The sequence below is a fragment of the Pseudopipra pipra genome, chromosome 5 (assembly GCF_036250125.1).
Source record: "Pseudopipra pipra isolate bDixPip1 chromosome 5, bDixPip1.hap1, whole genome shotgun sequence".
Classification (NCBI taxonomy): Eukaryota; Metazoa; Chordata; class Aves; order Passeriformes; family Pipridae; genus Pseudopipra; species Pseudopipra pipra.
In genome coordinates this window covers 44,998,076-45,020,339 of record NC_087553.1, presented here as the reverse complement: position 1 = coordinate 45,020,339, position 22,264 = coordinate 44,998,076, and the positions used below count along the sequence as shown (strand labels likewise).

Sequence of the window (22,264 nt, the reverse complement as noted above, 5' to 3'; positions counted from 1 at the left end):
TAGAACATTTGCTATCTTTGCCTATGAATGCATTAGGAAAAAAAGGTGAAATAGAGGGAAACATGTTCCATTGTTATATATCATGTCAAGGCTTTTTTTAATCTGAGATGTTTCTGTTTGAAACATGTATAAATAAATGGTGTTGCTGACTGCATGTGGATGCAATTACAATTAATAACTCGCAGAGACAAAGATAATTCTAATTTCAATGAAATAGGATTTGTATTTATGAGGATCTTAGTTTAGATCTCTATTTACTATACATTTTGAGTAGCTTTAGCTTCAGCAGCTCACTCAAGCTCAGCTTCACTTTTTACTGTTCTCTTTCAAGATATTACTCTGTTGTTTATCTGATCATTTGCATTGCTTTCACATTCCATCTGCATTATACTAGTGTTTATTAGAGGGCACTTGAAAAGTTTCAAAATTAACTGCCTCAATTGAAACTATCCTATATAGGTGTTCTTTTTATATCTTGTACTATCAAAAAACTCATAAAAGCTTATAAACCTATGCCACCTTGAATGTATGAAGTCATAGCTAGAAAGTTCCTTTCAGAGAGTTCAAAGAGTGAAGAATATGCTAAAGTATTTTATTTTGATCCTCAGAGATACTATAAAGATTCTGAATTTTCACAGCACCACATTGAGGTAGGCATTTTTCTTGGAGAAGCCATCCAATTGTTCCTATGGAATAAACTGAGAAATACAGATATCAAGCACCAAAATTTTAGTACCTGCTAAATTAGTCATTGAAGTTTGAAAGATAATGAGCTCGGATGCCATGATCAGCCAAGAAGGATGGATCCATTCAAAAGGACTATGCATCCTGTCATGGCTGAAGCCAGTAAGAGCTGAGGACACTCGACCTGTATGGAAGTAATTTTTATCTTAGAATGGGTACCAAGAAAAAGACGTTTGTAATCAGGCAAGACTTCTGAAATCATGAATAAATGTTGAATTTCTAGGATAACAGAGCAGAAAAAGAAACAAAGCAAGATCCTTTTTTCCTTTTTTTTTTTCTGTCCTCAATATCATAAAGAGTTTAATTGGAGCATAGAAAAAAAATAGGTAGGAAAGACTGGGTGCATGCTTCATCTGTTTCTTTCTTTTATAGCAAGAAGAACATGTGCCATACACTGCCTGTGGGAAGTGCATACGGATGACTTTCTGTACAAGTGCCATCTTCTTCTGGGTAAAGTTCTTCTCTTACTCTTTCCCTTCATGAATTCACTTTTCTAGTAAGTATCTAAAAAGTGATCCTCCTGAACTGAACAAAAAATGACAATGGAACAGGCTCAGTTGAATTTCCATCTGATGCATAAATCAAGCCCATAAGGTATGGACCCACAAGGAGAAGGTAGCTGTAGTCACCCAATACTCATTACCATACAGTATCAAAATATCCTGCAGCTGTAGCTTGTGAGTTATGCTTGTCAATGTGGTCCATTGGTTTTTCCCTCATTATTTTAAGGCAAATGGCTTTACATTTGGGGGGGGAGGGGAGTAAGGGAAAGGCTTTGGTTTGTATGCTCTCCTCCCTGCTCGTTTCTATCCTTCTTGTTGCATCTGTGTGCTTCCATATTGTGTTTCATAGTCCATGGCCTCCTTCAGTTTTGTTTTTTTTCACTTAACCGAGCGGAGCTACGTGCTTTCTAATTTTCTAGAAATGCTGCTTTATTTACAACCAAACCTTGAAAGCAGTACAGTTACCCATGAAACAACACGTAACACAGTGAGCTGGCCCAGAGAGGTCGCCTTGAAAAGCTCTGTGTTTTAGCATCCTGCATGTCCTCCTCCTCTGTAGCACAAACAGCAGCTGAAAAAGACCTCATCCTAGGTGAGAAGAGATAGAGTGGTGTCTGGCAGCCCAGGAGAGCCTCAGTGTTGACACAGTTGAAACACAAAAGAAGGAATACTGACTTGCAATTGGATTTAAATGGGCAAGACTTCAGGTTGGAGGGGATATTTGGTCTGTGTTTATCATTTGTGTTACTGCACTCTTAGTGTGTGCAGGGTCAGGGGAGGTAGTTCATGATAGTTTGCTGAGATAGTGAAAAAAAGATACACAGCTCTGTGGACCTCAAACTGAATAATAGCTAGAGAATTATGAAGAAATAAAAGCAGGAGGAGAAGCAGAAAGAGATGACAAGCAAGATGGGGTGCATGGATCATTATTACAACTCCTGCAGACCACATGACTTGGCTTAAAATTTGTCTATTCCTTTGAGAGGTCTGTAGTCTGTAATAGTATCACATGGAGGAGAATGTGCAGCCCCCTCCATAATCAGTGCAGACTTGCTAGTACATTTTGCTGTCCTGCCAATTGCTCAATGTCAAAAGAGGGAGTTTTCTCCCATCACGTCTTAAGGTGTAAGATTTGATTACAGATATCATTATGCTCACATCAGTACAAACCTTGTTATTAGCCATAAAACAGACCATCTTTCCTGCAGATTGACTATGATGCGTGAAAAAAGGCTTCTTTTATGGATTCTCTGTTTATTGCCTTCTATCATATTTGACCATCCTCTTGCAATGGAACAACAGGCACAAAATTGCTTTCCTTTTGCCTATTGTAAAAAGTGTTTCAAACTCACATTTTCCTAAAGCCAATGGTTGAACATTAACATATTTCTTGCATTCCCTTGGCAGATCCTTTTGATTATTGCTTCGGTTATTGGAATCATTGTCTACAGGCTCTCGGTTTTCCTGGTGTTCTCTGCAACATTGTCACAGCACCTTAGTGGAACCGAGGCGATCCGCAAGTACCTGACTCCACAGACAGCCACTTCAGTAACCGCTTCTGTCATCAGCTTTGTAGTCATTATGATTCTCAACATCATCTATGAAAAAGTGGCAATCCTGATTACTGACTTTGGTATGCAGCTGCTGTACCTCAGATAGAAACTTGGGGTAAAATAGCTAGAAAAAAATTAGCATATTTATATATATAATAAGTATTTTGATAAATGAAAACCTGGACTACATATTTCAGAATTTTCCCACCAAATCACACAGTACCACCCAGAAATTTTCCAATATAGATTTTCTTAATATCAAAGGAATATGATATTCAGCTCTTTGCCTGAAAAGTCCTTGTATAGGCAGCATGAAAGATCAATTGTTTACAGTTTTGTGCTTGTGAAACAGACAAAGCAAAGAAAATTACTATAACAACCAGGCTTTATGAAAAGAGATCAGAAGGCATAACACATTCAATTACATTAACTTTTGTTTATGGGGAAAATATCTATCTTGTAATAAGTGAAATAAGGTCACAGTTCCAAAGCTACATACCATTCTGATGTTATTAAACAGATAAACAGTCACAAATAATATTATTCTTTCTATCCAGTCCATCAACATTAAAGTAGCTATTTTACTTTAGATGTGTGAAGTAGTGTGTTGTTTTAATATAATTTCATTTAATACTTTTTCATCAGTTCAAAGTGTTACATTTGCATCTTTCCTGAGTGTGCTGGATTTGGGTGCTTTTTTTTCCCCTGAGTTACCAGAATTTTTGCTGCTTCTTTTTCTTTATTGTTGGGGAACTAATTCTTTCCTTTTTACAATCCACGTATTTTTAGAATTAGCATAATGGTATAGTATATTAGTATACATTAGGATTATGCACAATCTAATTCATAGTGTTCTCAGTCATATTAAGGAATACGAGGCAGACAGATACTTTGCAGCTGAGACTCTAAAGCAGCTTGTAGGTTACTTGTAGGTTGGGGGGGGTTATTATTATTTTATTTATTTATTTTTCTTTCGTTGCAGAACTTCCAAGGACACAGACTGATTATGAAAACAGTCTGACCACAAAGATGTTCTTGTTCCAATTTGTCAACTACTATTCTTCATGCTTCTACATAGCCTTCTTTAAGGGGAAATTTGTAGGTCACCCTGGAAATCCAGTTTATTGGCTGGGAAAGTATCGCAATGAAGAGGTAAGAATGTATAATTAGTCCAGGTATTCTTCTGCAGAGTGTATAACATGAAACGTAGTTACGCATATTTAACATAAGGGTTTAAAAGGTGACTGCCTTCCAAGCCAATTGCCTCCTCAGTAGCCCTTAGCATAGAATATGACACAAGACCAGTTGGGCTTTGAAATGTATTACCCAGAAATGTACATACCTCGAAAAACATATTTTACCATGGTCCTACAATCTGTGAATTGGCACACAGGAAGGGGAGAACATCAGTAGAAACATTCCTATTCTGCTGATTGACCCTCACCTGGTGAAAGCACAGAGCTGCATGACTTCACCTGGTATTTCACTCTTTCAGTAGTGTCCTACCAAATGTGACTATATGTGGCCTGGAATTGGTTTTTGCATACCTTACTGGAAAGGTTTGCCTAGACAGTCTTCTTGGATTACTTTAAGAAATGTTAATATAATAAACCATGAATGCATTATTTTAAATGTTTCATTCATGCCTGAAAAGTTACCCAACTTCAAAAGTTTTTCATGTCTCTCCCAACCTTCAGTGTGATCCAGGTGGATGTCTTCTTGAGCTCACAACCCAGCTTGCCATCATAGTAGGAGGTAAAGCTATCTGGAACAATATTCAAGAAGTGCTTCTTCCGTAAGTTCAAACTACTAAGTAATCTGCTATTTCATATTTGAAAGATACTGTTTTCTTGATGCCTTCAGGGACTTGGTCACTAAGTTTGGTGAGTACATATTGTAGTCAAAAAGAATAAGACATACTTTGGGGCCTTTTTAGAGAATTTGGATATTTTGGTCTGTAGTCTGAGTCCTGTCTCTGTTGTTTTGACTGATTTTAGTTCTAATCAGAAATTCTTCCTTCCTCAGCAAGTCAAACTCAATGGGTTTCAGGTTGAATATTTAAAACCGAGGCCATAGAAGCTCTGAAAATATTAAACTGAAGACTATTGCTTAATATTGATTAGAATGATTTGTTGTTTTACATTGGGCTTTTAAAAGTCATGTATAAGTTACTAATTTAACTAATTTAGTTTTACAGTCATATTTGACATCCCTAATGCCTATACATTCTCTTTCATTTGAGTAGATCTCTAGATCTTTCATGTTTTAATGCAAGCAATAAGCAAAGTGCTAACCACAAATGCCCTCTATTTAATTTAGGTTAAGATACTATCAAGGACTCTGTTCCTTCTGCCATGACTTGTTCTTTATTTCATGCTAATCAGTGAGTGTTATATTGCTTGGAGTAGGGAGCTCCCAGTTTGCTTATACAGTCCTGAATGCCATAGGCACCAGCCCATAAGCACAGCCTTCTGGCTGTGGTTCTTCCAAGCCCACAAATTGTCTTCCTTGGCTGCACAGTAACCCCACTACAGAGTGTGTCATAAATACTGTGTAGGGTTGAGACTAGGATGCTCTGTTGAGATACAGCACCTCCAGACCACAATGCTCTGTATACGCTGATGGTTGTGGAGTAGACCTGTAGACCTGTAGACTCATCCTTGTTTTCAACATCTTCTTTTACCTGAGAAAGGGTTCCCACACTGAGCACGCCTGCAGATGTGAGCTCCAGCCATAGACAATTGACTTCCCCATCTGTGTACAGGAAATATATTCATCTGACCGGAATTTTTAATTCACTTCCCAGGGTGACATTTACATGTTGAAATGCTGAGTATAATGCTGGATCTAGTTCTTAGCTGCTCTCTCATTCTGTATATCTGCAAGTACAAAGAGAACCATTTTGGCTTTTTCTCTGTTGGTACACATTCGCCCCCAGCCCCTCTTTTTTTACTGTGAGGGTGACCAAGTACTGGCACACATTGCCAAAGGAGGTTGTGCAGTCTCTATCATTAGAGATACTGAAAAGCCATCTGAACATGGTCCTGGGCAACTGGCTTTAGGTGGCCCTGCCTGCACAAGGCAGAGATGCCTTCCAACCTCAATCATTCTGTGATTCTGTGAATTCTGTGATCAGAAAGAATTAATCTGTCTAGCCACCATCCTACATTTAACTTGATTTTTTGTTACCTTGAATTTTATGTGATCATTTTCCTGTACAACTTAAGTATAAATCACTATGGTGCTGATATATCGCTCCTTTACACTTTTATTTATGGTTTGTAAATAACCACTTTTAGGATAAGGCAACCAAAGATTATACTCATGTTTGAAGGAAGTTTTCGGTAGTTCAGAGATAACTAAATCCTTTGTTTAAAGCTGTAACAGCAGAAATGTCAATTTTTTTTTCATTTACTGAACTTTTTAGGTTATTTTATCAGTGCTAGTGTTCTTTCTCTCCCTGGCTGATAGCTTGGTCAAGAACCTAATTGGAAGATACTCTGCAGCTGCTAGATCAGAAAAAGTTGTTCCACGGTGGGAAGAAGACTACCACCTGCAGCCCATTGGAAAACTTGGATTGTTTTATGAGTATCTTGAAATGGGTAAGTAGCAGTTTAGTTTGGATTCACTACCACTGCTGGATACAAACATGTTCTAAAAAAATCTTCATACAAGCAATGCTTAAGAAGGTAGACAGAGGAGACATGAATGTTTTCAAAGGCAAGTTTTGATGAGCCATTAGAGGTGATTTTACAAGCTTTTATTAAGCAGCTAAGCCTCAACCCAGTTTATAACTAGGAAAGAGCACATGATTGTGCAAGGAGTACTGTTGCTTCCTTGCCCCATTCTCTGAGGAATGCACCCAGAAGGCAGACCACCGTCATGTACTGGTGTTGTACAGAAGAGCCCTGTGTCAGACTGCTCTCCTAGAGGTCTTCAGTCACCAGGATTTGTTGCTGGTCACTTGGGAGTTGGCAGAGCTCCAGTTTGTTGCCACCGTCCATTCTATCACAGTGTACTTGTGGCAGCACCCAGACACCAGTAAGATGATCGTTGGTTTGGGCTTTCCAGCACAGCACCAAGACAGATAGTCACTAGATTTTCAGGTCTTCATGATGAAGACATCAGAAAGAAATGGATTTTTAAATATCTAGAATAGTTCCTCTTGGTGTGTTGTGACTTGTAACATTTTCCTGTACCCTTCGCCTAGCAGGTTTTTTCAGTACTCTTGTGCTCCTATCTTCTCATACAGAAGATTCACTTGGAACCCAGCTACTCTTTCTTGTTTCTCTTTCCTGCAGTAGGAGTATATAAACTATACATGCTCATACATGCTTATCTCCAGTAAGTGAAAGCCTCACCGATGTATGTAACCTCTCCCTTTCAGTTATACAGTTTGGCTTTGTGACTCTGTTCGTGGCATCATTCCCCCTGGCTCCTCTTCTGGCTCTTATTAACAACATGTTGGAAATCCGGTTGGATGCGTGGAAGCTGACAACCCAGTTCAGGCGCATGGTTCCACAGAAGGCACAAGACATTGGTGCCTGGCAACCCATCCTGCAGGGCATAGCCATTCTGGCTGTGGTCACCAATGTAAGTACAATGCCAACAATTGCAAAAGATAAAATGCCTTCACTGCAGGTCCTATGTCCAAATATGGGAACGCTGCATGTGGTAATGTAATTTAAATAATCGTAAATGAATTACAAACATCAGTTGCTTAAGGCTTCAGCCCATGTAAATAGTCTCTCAGTTACTTTCCAGGAGTTTCAGAAACAGAATATGTCTGCTGCCTAAAATATTATATCTAAAGAAAAAGGTGTGTTTAGAGTTGCTAGCATCTTCAGAAAAATCTGTTACTTGTGAAGAATATAGCACATCTTTCCTAAAATTATAGCATATAGTGCAGAGGGGTTTTTTGACAGTCTACAGCTGAATTTTGAAAAAAAAAAAAGAAAGTTGAAGTTTAACTATGTTATAATTGATTGTTAATTCTTAAAACAGAAATTCAGCTCCTTTCTTGTGTATTTAAAAATTGTGCGCTCAAAATTGCAGATCACAATGAATTTTCTGAGAATTTGCAAACTAATGTGTTTTTCAGTTGTGCTTAAAATTTTTAAGTACACAGGAAAGAAGTTAAATTTTAACCAAGTTTCTTTAAAATATTTAGGAAAAAAAGTCTGATGAATATACTACTAACAATGAAATTCAGACCTTTCAAATTTCCCGTATCATTAATTCACCAAGATCTTATTTATAGGCTGCATTGTGGGAAGCCAAATAAGCCATTGGACTTTACCACTGTGGATTATTTGATTGCTTATTCTTAAACAGTAACTAGTATGTATTAACTTATAAAAAAATTCTCACTGATGGCCTATTAGAGGAGCAGTGACCATTGGTTTCCTCTGCACCACAGACTATCCATGGTGAATAACCTTTTTCAACAAGGTCAGTGTTTTCTGCTGTTTATCAGTGAGATCAGGGATTCCTTCCAACTCACTTAAAGGTGTGTCACTTCCTCCAGGACCTGGTCCTTGCGGTAAGAGAACCTTACTGACTCAGTAGGATTTTCTGGAGAAAACAGTTGAGTCTGAAGACAAGAGTTCATCTTAGCCCAAGCTTTCACAGGAGGCTCTGCCTGTTTGGAGAATAGTGGACTTTGGGAAAGAGGAGAGAGATGAAACTGAGCACTCTATTATAGATATTAACATGATAGTTAGGGGACTTATTTCAAGTAAAAGAGCAATTCAAATTTAAATAAGAAATAAACTTATATTCCTGTATCTCAGGCATCTTCTGTAATGCTTGGGCTCATCTGAGGTCTCAACCCCAGGGGTTCTACTTTTCTGAAATAATATAGGGATAGATATATGTGCTGCCTTTTCCTGCACCCAGATGAGTATCCCTGCATATTTTTTTCCCCTCCACTTTAAGTCTTTGCTTTGCCCCTGAAAGTGTAAGTCTAATTTTAAAAAACGGATATATGAGCTTCGATGACCTGACTTCCTTTTAGGTTATCATGGTCTCAGTGGCTTGTTTTCATTATATCAGGGGCTTAGGGAAGTTCCATATAGAAATAAGAGTCTACATTGGATTTCAGTGGTCAGGAAAATTTTGTATGTCAGCCTCAGCTACCAGATGTATTTTCAGATATTTGAAGATCTCCCAAAATGGAAATTGTTCTTGTTCAGAACTTTATTTGGCACTATAACAATTAAATGGGTATGGTAAACACAGTTAGGATGTAGAAAGGAGTCTCAGAAGGACATAAAGGCAGAGAATTAAGCACAGGGAAATGTCAAAGGGAAAAAGGGAACTTAAGGATGGAAAATTTACAAGAGAATCTAGGAGACAGACAGCAAGCTTGAGCATATGCTCAGTCTGTTTTGTGCTGCTCTGCTGAGGCAAGCCAAACATAAATCCAGTTGTTTCATAGACAGGTGAACATCCAAGGCCTACTAGTAAATCTGGTGTTAAGATTAAAAAGTAAATGCAACTTCAGTAATGTGTTCAGATTGGTAGAAAAATCATGTGGCACCAGAGATACTTTGGGGCTCTTGGTTTAGTGCTTCTGGAAAAAATAATTATAACTATCCCAGCAAATTATGCAAATCCCAGCAGATAATGCAAATTCACAGATGAAGCATAGCTTGATCTAGCATTGTTACAAGTAGAGGCAACTTATTGGATCAGTAATATTCTCTTTTGAAATATACTGCTAGAAAACTTGTAAAATAAAAGGAAGAAAAATTTGTTGTGCCCTGGAAGAAAAACAAATATGTTATGCTATTGGATAAACTAGCTGGTTTTCCTAGTCAATCCAGGTGGATCTTGTAATACCAAGATGAAATTAGAAGTTGAATATACATCTCGAGATTACTCTAAAATCTTATACCTCAGTCGTAGTTCTTACACTATTCAGGTCAGACTTAAAGTGGCTTTGGTGACCTTACGGTAACTCGAACCTGTGTAGGCTCCTGTTAGGAATGTGTTCATGCCCAGCTTTCTGCAGTTAATGTCCGTGTGAACACAAGGCATCTGCCAATGACCTCAGGGGGGCTGTTGGTGTGCAAAGGGCTCAGCACTGAAGACTGTCGTGTTCAAACAGCCTTGCTGCAGGTGTTGTGGACTTTAAAGAGATTAGTATTTCTTGCTATAAAGTCATGTGCTAGACCAAACGCTAGAAGCAGTTTTCTTCCTTTAAGTATGTTTGTTTAGTTAGTTGACATCCAGAATCTAGTATAGGTCGTTCCTTTACCGTCCTTGACTTGATTTTTCCTTAGTACACAGAAGCTGTTTCTTCTCTTCTACATGACTTGCTACAGCTGATTAGACGTCAGTAGTGTATCATCTTCTTCATGCATAACCTTTGTAACACCTGCTTGCAACTTGTAAGCAACTTTTGCACAAAGCTGTCAATTTTGAGTTGCCACTCAGGCACTGGACTTGCTATTGCATGATACCAAAGCATCTGTTGTTGATTGGAAGACTGCTTTTAATTAGTTATGGTGTAAATGGAAAACTGTGTGCAGTAAAGCTTGAGAAGCAAAGAATGTGCTGTTTGTTTGTAGTTCTCCAGCGCAATGCTCTGGAATGCAGCCCATCATTCAAGAGGAAAAAAATTTTCCTTTGAGAGCATGCCACAGGATTAGCTTTCGTATTTCTGTCCTTGAAGCTCTCCAGAGCACATCTGGAGATCATTTCAAGAGAAGGAGGAGAGTGAGACAGTGTTCAGACGTAGGATGATGAGAAACCTGGGGCCTTGCAAAAAAAAAAAAATCAGTAAGATCAAGTATTAAGCTGTGTAAATACCATATTCCAGCATCTTTCTAAAGGATACAAAAAGCACCGTCAAACTCATTTTGCTGAAAGGGAGAAGGGATTTTTTTGCTTTAATGTTAAGTTGCTAATAGTTCATTTATGGTCTGACTAGATGAACTAATGAACAGAAAGAAAATATATTTAACAAAAAAATTCTGTGCTTGTAGCTCACAGTACAAGTACTCTACTTGTACCCTACTTTTAACTCTTCTTCAGAGATAAAAACAATAATTTAGCTGTGGGGTCGCCTCCCTGCAACTGCAAGACACAGTGATATATATTTCTTGTCAGTCAAAAACACCTACTCAGCATGTAAATATAAACAACACGTAATTTTCACTTCATTTCATACTGGCATGTAATGCTTAAAAACAGTATTTAAAAGTGCATGCCAACCACATTTGCTTTAAGCCAAAATGCAGTACAAGAAAAACACCCTATCCTTGAAAATTTTCAGTGAGTTTATTTTAGTCTTAGGATGCCTCCCTTTTCTTTCTCATCAGCCAAATTAACTTTCTCTCAGCTGAACTCACTTGTAACAATATTCTGGAGAACCAAATACTGGTCTTGGACCACATTCTCAAAAAGATTGTTTCTGCAACTTTTATCTTAACTACAGTTTAGCTTCTCAGGTTTTTCAAAGCCAACTCAAAAGGTAAGACAGTAGGATAGTGTTTGTAATTTGGCAGTGATGATACTTGAGGTAGGGTGGATCTTGTACCCTTTTCAACTCCCTGCCCTTTCCCTTCCCTTTTCTGTCTTTTCCCCTTATTGCTGTCTCTTGTGTTTTGCCGGCACCAGCATTTTGATCAACACATGATGAACCAGATCAGGGAAAGGATCCAGCAGAGATTCCCAATTTGTAGTTTGTAGATCAGCACCATGATTCTGATCTGCTGCACAGGGCCAGGAATGCCCAAGCCAGCACAGGGCACAAGTGAACTGCTAGAGGCAGAGGCAGGAGGTTGTTTTATCTAGCACTGCCATCAGTGCATTGCTCAAGGAACTGTAGAAGAGGTATCTCCTCTCTCCCCTTCCCTTTTTTGACAACTGTTAACAAATACCTCCTCAGGCTGGGGCTGTCTGGCTGGGAATGCTGCACAGAGGTCGACAATTTTTGCCCCATGTCATGAAAATAAGGAAATACAGACTTCATGAATTGTGGACTGGCATGAAAAGGAATAAAATACCCAGGAATAAAATACACAGGAGCTTTTATGCTCCTCTGTTACCCATTACTGCTTAACTTCGCCCCTACCTCTGTCCCATGATTTTCCTGTAGCTTTTTTCTACACCTTTTATACATCTCTGTCTAAAGCTCCCTTCCCCTGATCTCATTAGGTCCCTACTTCACACATTTCTTCTCCATGTCTCTGCCCTGGTTCTTTCCAACCACGTTGTCTAGCATTTTTTTTACCCTGGCATGGGGTAAAACACTTCTCTGGAGTGCAGCTGGTCAGTCCTTCCAAGGTGCTGGGCATCAGAGATGCCTGTTGTCATGAGCTGGCTGGGCAGCCTTTTGCTAGACACTCAGCTGCAGATCTTGCCAGTGGAAAGTCTTCTTCACAGGGAAACCCTTTGAACTTGCAGTTGCAGGGGAGGAGACTGGATTAAACATAGTTAACCTGTCCTCCAGAATAGGATGTTTTGGGAAGTTCATGAGTTCAGAAAACACTTCCCACAACAAACACACAGATCAAATTTCCTACCCAGTTTGTGACTAGCAGACTGAGTAGGACAGGAACTCTCTTGGGAGCAACATAAAAACAAATGGTCACGTCATACATAAAACAACACTATACAGCTGCTACTAAAAAAATTATTTTGGCATCAAGAGCAGTTTCCACATGTACAACACTGAAACTTAGGAGGAAAAAACTACCAAGATGAATTTGGGCTTGATAGCCCCTCAGATAGAGTGAGGTGTTTGTAGGGTCAGAGATGGATCAGGTTTATATCTAATTTATTTAATTCCTTTACTCGAACATCAGGGATCCTAGTGAAATTTAATGTTCTATTGCTGAAGAACTCTTCTGTTGTTTCCATGAGTTTCATCAGGCAGGATTTTTTTAAGCATCTCATCAATACTTTTGATAACAAGCACATCTTTTTAAGGTTACCCTAGAGTACTTTAAGGTGAGTTTGGCTGCTAATGTCCTTTGCATGCTCATGAGAAAAAAAAAGCGTGTTATAGTATAACTTTTTTAAGGCATCCAGAAGAGCTAGTGTAATTTGAAAACTGTACGGAGTGCACATGCCAGAAAGAGATTATTTTGTGCCTGTGAGAGACTGTGTGCTCATTTACAGAATGAACAACCACTGACTGGAAAAGCACATATTTTCTATTTTTAGCTTATATTCTAACTTTTGAGATACTAAATATATGGCAAAGGAATGTATATTAAGGCTTATTTCTTTAATGCTGTTCTGCTTTTTTGTCTTGTCTTTCTGAAACGCAGGCTATGATCATTGCTTTTACATCTGACATGATTCCTCGTCTGGTTTATTACTGGTCCTTTTCAGTCCCTCCTTATGGGAGTCACAGCAGTCACACTATGAAAGGGTATATAAACAGCACACTTTCTATCTTCAATATATCAGACTTCAAGAATGCAAGCAAGCCATTTTCCCCTTGGTTTGGGAACCAAACGACATGCAGGCAAGTATCAAATAAGCATTTGTCATTTTCCAATGACAAAAATAATTTTTTTGATATCCAAATCATGTCATTCAATTAACAATATCCAGTAAGAAATGTTAAAACACAGGAAAAGCCATCGTATTTTGAATGGCAGAACTGAGATGAAGTATTCATCCATAAGTTTGTGCTACTCAGAAAATTCTTACTTTCATTTGGTTTTCTCATAATTGATAGTCTTCCAAAAAAGCACCTTTAATTTTTTATAAGTAATTCTTAATAAAGTGGCAAAAATAGGATATTTCAGCCAAATGTAGCTCATCTGTAGAAATGATTTTACCCACTACGGTAGTTTCCTGAGCTAACTGTTCCTGGATGCATTAAGCAGCGACATGTCTTGCTCCATCCTCTGGCCACAGTGCTGTACTGCAGAGATGCCGGAGACAAGTTCCTGACTTTCCTACATTGCTTTCAGATACCGGGATCTCCGCTACCCTCCTGGTCACCAGCACCAATATGAGCACAACATATACTACTGGCATGTCATTGCAGCCAAGCTGGCTTTCATCATTGTCATGGAGGTCAGTGTACAGGGTTTGGAGCATTACTTATTTAGTCTCTTCCCTCCTGGCAGAAAATCCTTCAGAGACATTCTGTCCAGGCACAGCTATCAGAGCTGGTGATATGTGCTATCATGGGCAAGAGCTTGGGAGATGTAAATTAAGTGTAGCACCATTAGAAAAAAAAGTCCCTGAAGTTATGATATCAGCTGAGGATTGTCCCACGTGTTTGCAGCTTCTTTTCTCAAGAACTGTGAAATTATTTTCAGTAGCAGAAATAGAAGGGATAGTTGCACCAAAAATATTTTCACATGTACTGAGAGGAAATTTGCACACAGCCTCATGAATGTATATACATAATACATGTGCACTAGCAGACTGAAGTCTATAGAAACAATCACTGCAAGAGGTGAGTCTCTAGGTGATTGTCAAAAAACAATTGCTCTTTCCTCTACTTGGCTTACGAAAGATGAGAGTCAGTCCAAAATGAAGGGAGAGAAATATTAGGTATTATTTAATTATAAAATGTGCTTAGGGTCTGATCCAAGGACTACTGAAGTCGTCAGAAACATGCAACTGGTTAGAGCAGAGTTCCCATAGCAAAGTAATTGCCCCAGAGTCATTTCAACAAACCTAAAAAATCTTATAAGAAACTGTAACCAATTTTTCCAAGCAGGGTGGAAGCACTGGGTACCAAGGTTCCCTCAAAACAGGCAGAGAAGTCCTTGCTTAAATCAGAGTTAGAAAATCAGAAATTCTTGTTTATCAGATAATTATTCTATTGATTAGTCATATCTTCTTAAAATACTGTTCTGCTGTGATAGATACTGGTACTGAATCAGCTTAGAGTCTTAAGAGATAATGTGACATTTCATTTATAATCATAATAATGTCCTGTTCAGCCTGACTGACATTTTTTCATTTTCATCTTTCCCAGCATGTCATATATTTTGTGAAGTTTATTATTTCATATGCAATTCCGGATGTATCACAAAAGACCAAGAGCAAGGTCAAACGAGAGAAGTACCTCACACAAAAACTCTTGCACGAGAACGATCTCAAAGTTGTGAAAAAAAACATGGGTAAAATAGCTGACAAAGTTACCAAAGGAGCAGACAGCACTTTCCGACCTAAAGCTGAATAAGTAATTTTCATATAGAATAACAGTATTTAGCCAACTACGACCTGTCCAGATATTACCTATAGCTAATAAAACACTTCGGATTAATTCTCTTTACTAAACATTAGTTCTTTTAACTGTTACCTACTCATTTACCAGTTTCCCTTAGACAAATGCAACCACTGCAACTCAGATTAGAGTTACCGATTTTTTAAACAGCTTTAGTGGGACTTTTTTTTTAACATGTGAAGATAAAAATTACTTATCATCTAAAGGCAACGCAGATTAACTCCCAAATATATAGAGTGCTTTGTACTTTTTTTAGGCATCAGCTACTAGATAACTAGTTTGAACGGAATACGAATGACTTGTGGTAAGAATATCATCACATATGAAGGAGTTTTGATTGCTTGCTAACACAAACTTCAACTATAAAATGAAGAGGAAAAGCCAAAATATGAAGGAAAGAGAAAGAGAATATAACTCAAAATCATGTTGTTAAGCCGTTAGAATTGACATGCTAAGAGCAGTTGTTTGCTACCCTGAATTACCTATGCATACTGAGACTTAAATGGATAAAACAAGATATTTCAATTAATCATGGACTTGGATCACAAGAAGCAACAGGACTGTAAGCCCATCCTGTTCATCAATCTTAGTGTAAACAGGAGAATTGCCTTCGAAATCAATGCATACAAACTAACTTTACAGCAGTCCAAATGAGTAAAAAACTCAGGCATTTTATCTTTCCCCAGTCAATGTATTTTCATTAGTTGACTTGCCCGTTCTACACTAAATGCCCAAAGCCTTGAAGGTCTCCTACCTGTAAAAGCAATAAGTGTTATAAGTCTTTTCACGTACTAAATCAATATTTGTGGAGGGCTGTCTTTTGCATTTCTCTCACACCAGGAGCACTGCGCTCTTCCCTGAGATTTTGACACGGGATGAATGTGCAGCTGGACCTGTTATGATACAACATAGTGTGATAAAGTGAGTTCTGACAAGACTGTGAATCTGTTGAAACTGAAGATTGGAATAAACCATTTAGTAGGCCTTAACCGTGCTACGAAGCTTTAAATAACAGGGAAGGATGTTAGAGGTGTGGAGGCATGTGCTACAGCTATCAGTCATCTTCAAATTAGGCTGAAGATCTGCTTGGCTATTTTGGGACCAGCTGCAAACTGGGAAATAGGGAAGTAGAGACAGTAGAGACTGCAGCAGTGATATTCCAGATTATTAACTTGCTTTCTCTTTTAACAGTTTTAATGGACCAATTTCTATAAATTTCTATAAATCACAAAAACCCAAATCTTGTTAAAAAGCAAAGCTATGTTTGTAATCTATAAACCAGGTGATTACTTTGTGTTTGTAATTTTGTACTCTTCTTAAATGCAATAGATGGGCAGAATTTTTAGGCACATTATTCATATAGCTTTTTACTTATTAAGAATTTCATTTGCAGAAACTAAGTAGCATTTATAAGATAAATATTATGCCATTAATAATCAGAAGGAATCAAACCTTTGAATTTTGTAGCAAAACTTCCAAATACTGGCTGCTGTGTAGCTCAAGCCTGCCTTTTGAAGAGAAACATACGGAACCATAGGATCATTTAGGTTGGAAAAGACCTGGAAGATCATCCAACCATCAAATCAAGACTGCCAAATCCATAACTTAACCATGTCCTAGAGTGCCACATTTACATGTCTTTTAAGTATCATTCTCTGGGCCCAGCTATCCAGCCAGTTTTTTTACCCAGTGAACAGTATGCCTGTCCAAACCATGAGCATCAGCTCAGTACCCTTGGATGGATCCCGTCCAACCCCAGAGACTTGTGTGTGTCTAAGTGGCACAGCAGGTTACTGACCATTTCCCCTTGGATTACGAGGACTTCATTCTGCTCCCTGTCCCTGTCTCCCAGCTCAGGGAGCTGAGTACTCGAGGAGCAACTAGTTTGACTACTGAAGACTGAGCCAAAGGTAGCTTTAAGTACCTCAGCCTTTTCCTCCTTCATTGTTACTGTGTTTCTCCCCCATATCCAATAAAAGATGAAGAGTCTCCTTAGTCCTCCTTTTGTTGCTAATATATTTATAGAAACATTTTTCATTGTCTTTTACAGCAGTAGCCAGATGAAGTTCTAGCTGTGCTTTGGTTTGGCCCTTCTAATTTTCTCCCTGTATAACCTCACAACATCCTTGGTAGTCCTCCTGAGCTGCCTGCCCCTTCTTCCAAAGGTTTTAAACTCTCCTTTCTTGCATGATACCAGCCAAAGCTCTCTGTTCAGCCAGGTCAGTCTTCTTTTCCTCTTTTTAGTATTTCCAAGGATGGAGACTCCACAACCTCCCTGGGCAACCTGTGCCAGTGTTCAGTCATCCTCACCGTGAAAAAGTGTTTCATTTTGTGACCACTGCTTCTGGTCCTGTCACTGCACATGGCATACCAAATTTTTGGTTAAAACAGTGTTTCTTTCCAAAAAACTGTTTCAACTGTTTCAGGGAACAATTTTATTGAAATACTCAGGACTTTCTTGTGCAAAATGAGTTGGGTTAGAAAGGACAGTCAGCTCCTTTCGTACTTGGAGCTTTTGATTTTAGCTTTCAACTGGCCCTTTTCCATGTGCAGTGGCGTTCAGATGAGAGATACCATTTTCATTCTTCCGTTAGTGATCACAGCACTACTGTGCCTTTAATACCTTTCCAGATGCTATGTTAGAAGGCTGGGGTGGGGAAGAAGGCATCCTGTGGTAAGGGAGGGACAAATGCAGGGCAAAGTGGACCATTTCAGGTAATTATTTGGTCTTCTGGTAGCATTTGTAGCCTTCTTTGAGAGGTAAAGAGACTAGGAAAAAAGGAATTGAGTGTCTTGCCTGGGGTCATACTGCAAGCAATGGCAGAGCTTAAGGCTGATTTTCAGGAGTGCCTGGTCTTTTGCTCCTTGTTTGATTCCTGTGGGCTCTCCAAGTTGTTCCTTTTTACGTTGGTTGGCACCATTTCCTTAAGGGGGAGTTGGCCCTCAGTGTCATCGGGAGTTTATATTCCTGCCTTTAAAATAAGGATTTAAAAAACCACACTATATCAGCAAAGCGTGTGTATCTGTGACTTGAGCTCCTCCCATAATAAAATCCTAATCAGCTTTGAATGTGTTTCTACTTAACCATTTTTGTTCAAATGACAAGTGTGCTTTTGAAAGTGGTCTTCCACTTGTCCCCATTTTCTGGGCAGTTCTCCCCATCACAGACTGGTCTCAGTGCACATGGACTGACTTCCTCTTGGTTTAAACTGAACCAGAAAGCAGGGTTTAGATATGCACTTAATTGTCACTGTCAGGCACTCAGTCTGCAGAGCTGAAACCAGAGCTAGGCTGAAGAGAGCAGTGAGTGCTGTGTGGGAATCACCTAGTCAACATTAACTTTTTGCTCTAGTGATTTACTTCTGAAATGCCACGCTCCTTGCTAATGTAGCTGTAACATTTCATTTCAGAAGACATTACATCAGGAATTCTGTTCAGTTTGCCATGTGCACAGTGTTATCCACAGCAGATTTCTGAGTGAGAAGAGAAAACCAACAGAGTGCGTAATAATTGCATTTTAATAGCTTGATTTAAGCTGTGCAATTTCTGTAGCCTCTACCTCCAAGTGCTGAAATGTGCTTTGCTTTTACACAGGGAGCTCTGCAGAGGCATCAGAACAAAATGCTGGGGGAGGCAGTTGCCAAAAAATGGGTATTTGTAACTTTTTTTTTTAGGCTGGGTCATTTTATTAAAGATCTGCTTGAAGGGAAAACTAACATTTATTTTAAATTGATGTTACCTTTTTTTTTTTTCACACTTGATATGTAGACCAGACTCTTACTTTGTACAGACCTGTTGAAGACAGGGTGAATTTGGACCAGTGACAGTTTCACTGCATTAACAAGACCATAAGTTACAGACTATTGTCACTGTTTTAGACTGTGTATATGATGATAAAATTCAGAATGTAAGAATGTATGTTTTGTATTTTTTCTAAGAATGTTTGCTATTAGTTTCTGAATATTAAGATTTCTTTATATTTATTGTCATTAAAGTCTATTTTAAATAACAGTACATCGGATGTTGGTTAGCATTATGTGTTTTTCTGTGAACGATACTTCTGCTGCCAAATGCCGCATTTAAATTATTACAATGTCATCCCTGTCTAATTTCCATATTCATCCTCTTTTTCAATCTTTTTCCGTTAAAGTGTTACTATTGCTGAAACTTATCTCCTGCTTTTTAATGCATTTCCTAGATGGAAGTCATTCCTTCCAACACCAAGTTGATGACAAGGACCATTATGTTCTCATACAAATAAACAGTTTAGGTCTTTGTACCCTTTCACTCATGTCATAATAAACCCTGTCTTATGTTTCAGAGTCATCATTTATTTCTTCATCTTGATTGAGTCTGTGGTGCTCCCACCTTCAGGCAGTCCACTCTTGTCTCCTTGCCATCCATACAGCCAGCTGTCAGTTCTCTTCTGCTTCTGCTGTTTTTGCAGGTGCTGGGGTCCATCTGAGGTCACTTTTTAAACATTGCCTCCTAAGGGCACAGGAGCAGGCAATTCCAAATGTCAGAAGTCAAGCAGGTGAGGCAGAAGGCCAGCTTGGCTGAGCAGGGATTTTCTCTTGGAAATAAGGCAAAAAAGGAAGGTGTATCGCCAGTGGAAGCAAGGTCAAGTGGCATGGGAAGAATACAGAAATGCTGCTTGCCATTGTAGGGAGAAAATTTGTGTGATCAAAGCTCAAGTGGAGTTGAAGCTGCCAGAAATGTGGGGGACAATACCAAGAGTTTTTTCTAATGTATCAATGGCAATAGGCAGTATAGAAATATCATTGGCCCATTCCAGCATGAAGATGGTCACCTCACAAACAGGGACGGAGACAAGGCAGAGGTGTTTAATGCTTTCTTTGCCTCTGTCTTCAACACAGATGATGGACCAAGGGGGTCACAGTGCCCTGAGCTGGAGGACCATGACTGCGAGAATGATCAACTCCCAGTCGACCCTGAAATTGTGCAGAATCTGCTCCAGCTGGATCCCTACAAATCTATGAGGCCAGATGGGATTCATCCAAGAATCCTCAAATTGCTGGCTGATGTCATTGCAAAGCCTATACTCAATGATTTTTGAGTGGTCTTGGGAATCTGGAGAGGTCCCAGCTGACTGGAAGCTGGCAAACGTTGTCCCAATTTTCAAAAAGGCTAAAAAGCAGGACCCTGGAAATTACATGCCTGTCAGTCTCACTTCAGTGACTGGTAAAGTTATGGAGAAGATTATTCTGGGAGGTATTGAAAAACACCTGAAAGACAATGCAGTCATTGGTCACAGCCAGCGCAGCTTCATGAGAGGAAGGTCCCGCTTATCAAACCTGATTTCCTTTTATGACAAAGTAACTTGCCCAGTTGATCAAGGGAAGCCAGTTGTAGTCATCTTTTTGGATTTCAGTAAAGCTTTCCATACTGTCTCTCACAGGATCCTTCTGGACAAAATGTCCAGCACACAGCTGGATAAACACATCACATGGTGGGTGAGCAATTGGCTCACAGGTTGAGCACAGAAGATAATAGTGAATGAGGTAGCATCAGACTAGTGAGGTTCGACAGGGCTCCATCTTGGGCTCTGTGCTCTTCACCGTCTTCATAAATGATTTGGATACAGGACAGGAAGGGATACTAAGCAAGTTTGCAGATGACACAAAACTCGGAGGAGCTGTTGACTCTCTCAAAGGGAGAGAGGCCCTGCAGAGAGACCTCAACAAATCAGAGGACTGGGCAATCACCAACTATATGAAGTTCAACAAGGGGAAGTGCCAAATTTTGCACTTGGGGTGGGGCAACCCTGGATATATGTACAGACTGGGGAATGAGATGCTGGAAAGCAGTGCCATGGAAAGGGACCTGGGGGTCCTGGTCAATGGCAAGTTGAATATGAGTCAGCAGTGCCCTGGCAGCCAGGAGGGCCAACCATGTCCTCTGGGGCATCAGGCATCACCAGCTGGTTGAGGGAGGAGATTGTCCCCCTCTGCTCTGGACTGGGGCAGCCTCACCTTGAATATTGTGTGGAGTTTTGGTACTACAATATAAGAAAGATATTAAGCCACTAGAGAGTGTCCAAAGGAGAGCAACAACAATGGTGAAAGGCCTTGAGTGGAAGCTGTATGAGGAGCAGCTGAGGTCACTTGGTCTGTTCAGCCTGGAGAAGAGGAGACTGAGGGGAGATCTCATTGCAGTCTACAACTTCGTTGTGAGGGGAAGAGAAGGGGCAGGCACTGATCTCTTCTCTGTGGTGACCAGTGACAGAACCCAAGGGAATGTACTGAAGTTGTGTCAGAGGAGGTTTAGGTTGGACATTAGAAAGAGGTTCTTCCCCTAGAAGGTGGTTGGGCACTGGAGCAGGCTCCCCAGGGACCTGGTCACAGCACAAACCCTGACAGAGTTCAAGAAGCGTTTGGACAATACTCTCAGGCACAAGGTGTGACTCTTGGGATGGTCCTGTACAGGGCTGGGTGTTGTACTCAATAATTGTTGTGGGTCCTTTCCAACTCGGCAACTGTGATTCTGCTCTAACTCTTCCTCTCTGCTTCAAGAAAATCCTTTTGTAATCTTAGAGAACAGGAAAGTTAGAGCATAATTTTAAGAGACCACTGCAGAGACCTTCTGCAGAGAGTTAAGTTGGTTTTATTTTGCTTAGGGATTCCCAGGATTTGCTTTCATGATAGCTGTGGAAGCAGAAGTACTACCACTTCCAACCTGGTTTCTTCTCACTAAGGGCTGCATGTCTTACACATGGCAGTACCCCCACTGTCCTTGCATTGATTTTTGCTATGTCAAACAAATGTCAAAATAAACAAATGTCATAATAAACATAGTAAAGACTATTGTTCTATAAGCAGAAGGATATAGTATCATAACAGCCTGAATCTGTATGAGGATTGGTGTGGTTTTAGATTGACTGATACATTTAAAATCATTCAAAGAATAGGCTTTAGTTGTTTTGCTATTTAATACAAAAATAGTCAAAATTGCCTATTACTTCTGGTGGTACTAGAATTTAATTATTTCTGTCACAGAGAAGATGAATTGCACTTATTTTGGATAGTCAATACATGCCAGATGAAGGTGTGCTGTGCTCTGTCCCACCCAGTTCACTCTACCTTGTTAGTGTGCTCTGCCTGCAGATCACCAGAGATATCAGCAAAGGTATCAGCAATTCACGCCAAGTCAAGATTTTTCTCTGGTATACCCCTCTATCATTTCCTATCTACTAAATAAGGCTGCTTTTCCAATACAGGGGAGCAAGTGCTGTT

General features: G+C 39.5%; 1 protein-coding gene across 6 annotated transcripts in view; it reads left to right on the top strand.

The window, feature by feature from the left end:
* ANO6 (anoctamin 6) overlaps window positions 1-22,264 on the top strand; it is a 108,014-nt gene that overhangs the window by 55,170 nt on the left and 30,580 nt on the right. For 3 of the 6 annotated variants that reach the window (XM_064655851.1, XM_064655853.1, XM_064655856.1), the window contains 9 exons: window positions 1,117-1,194; window positions 2,655-2,880; window positions 3,783-3,952; window positions 4,498-4,595; window positions 6,272-6,402; window positions 7,188-7,393; window positions 13,084-13,283; window positions 13,738-13,843; window positions 14,760-19,340. In XM_064655851.1, the coding sequence (XP_064511921.1) occupies window positions 1,117-1,194; window positions 2,655-2,880; window positions 3,783-3,952; window positions 4,498-4,595; window positions 6,272-6,402; window positions 7,188-7,393; window positions 13,084-13,283; window positions 13,738-13,843; window positions 14,760-14,966 (1,422 nt within the window). In that variant the 3' untranslated portion in view covers window positions 14,967-19,340. Of the gene's footprint in view, window positions 1-1,116; window positions 1,195-2,654; window positions 2,881-3,782; window positions 3,953-4,497; window positions 4,596-6,271; window positions 6,403-7,187; window positions 7,394-13,083; window positions 13,284-13,737; window positions 13,844-14,759; window positions 19,341-19,888; window positions 20,546-22,264 lie in introns of those variants that run through there. The other 3 variants (XM_064655855.1, XM_064655854.1, XM_064655852.1) reach the window with 2 other exon arrangements.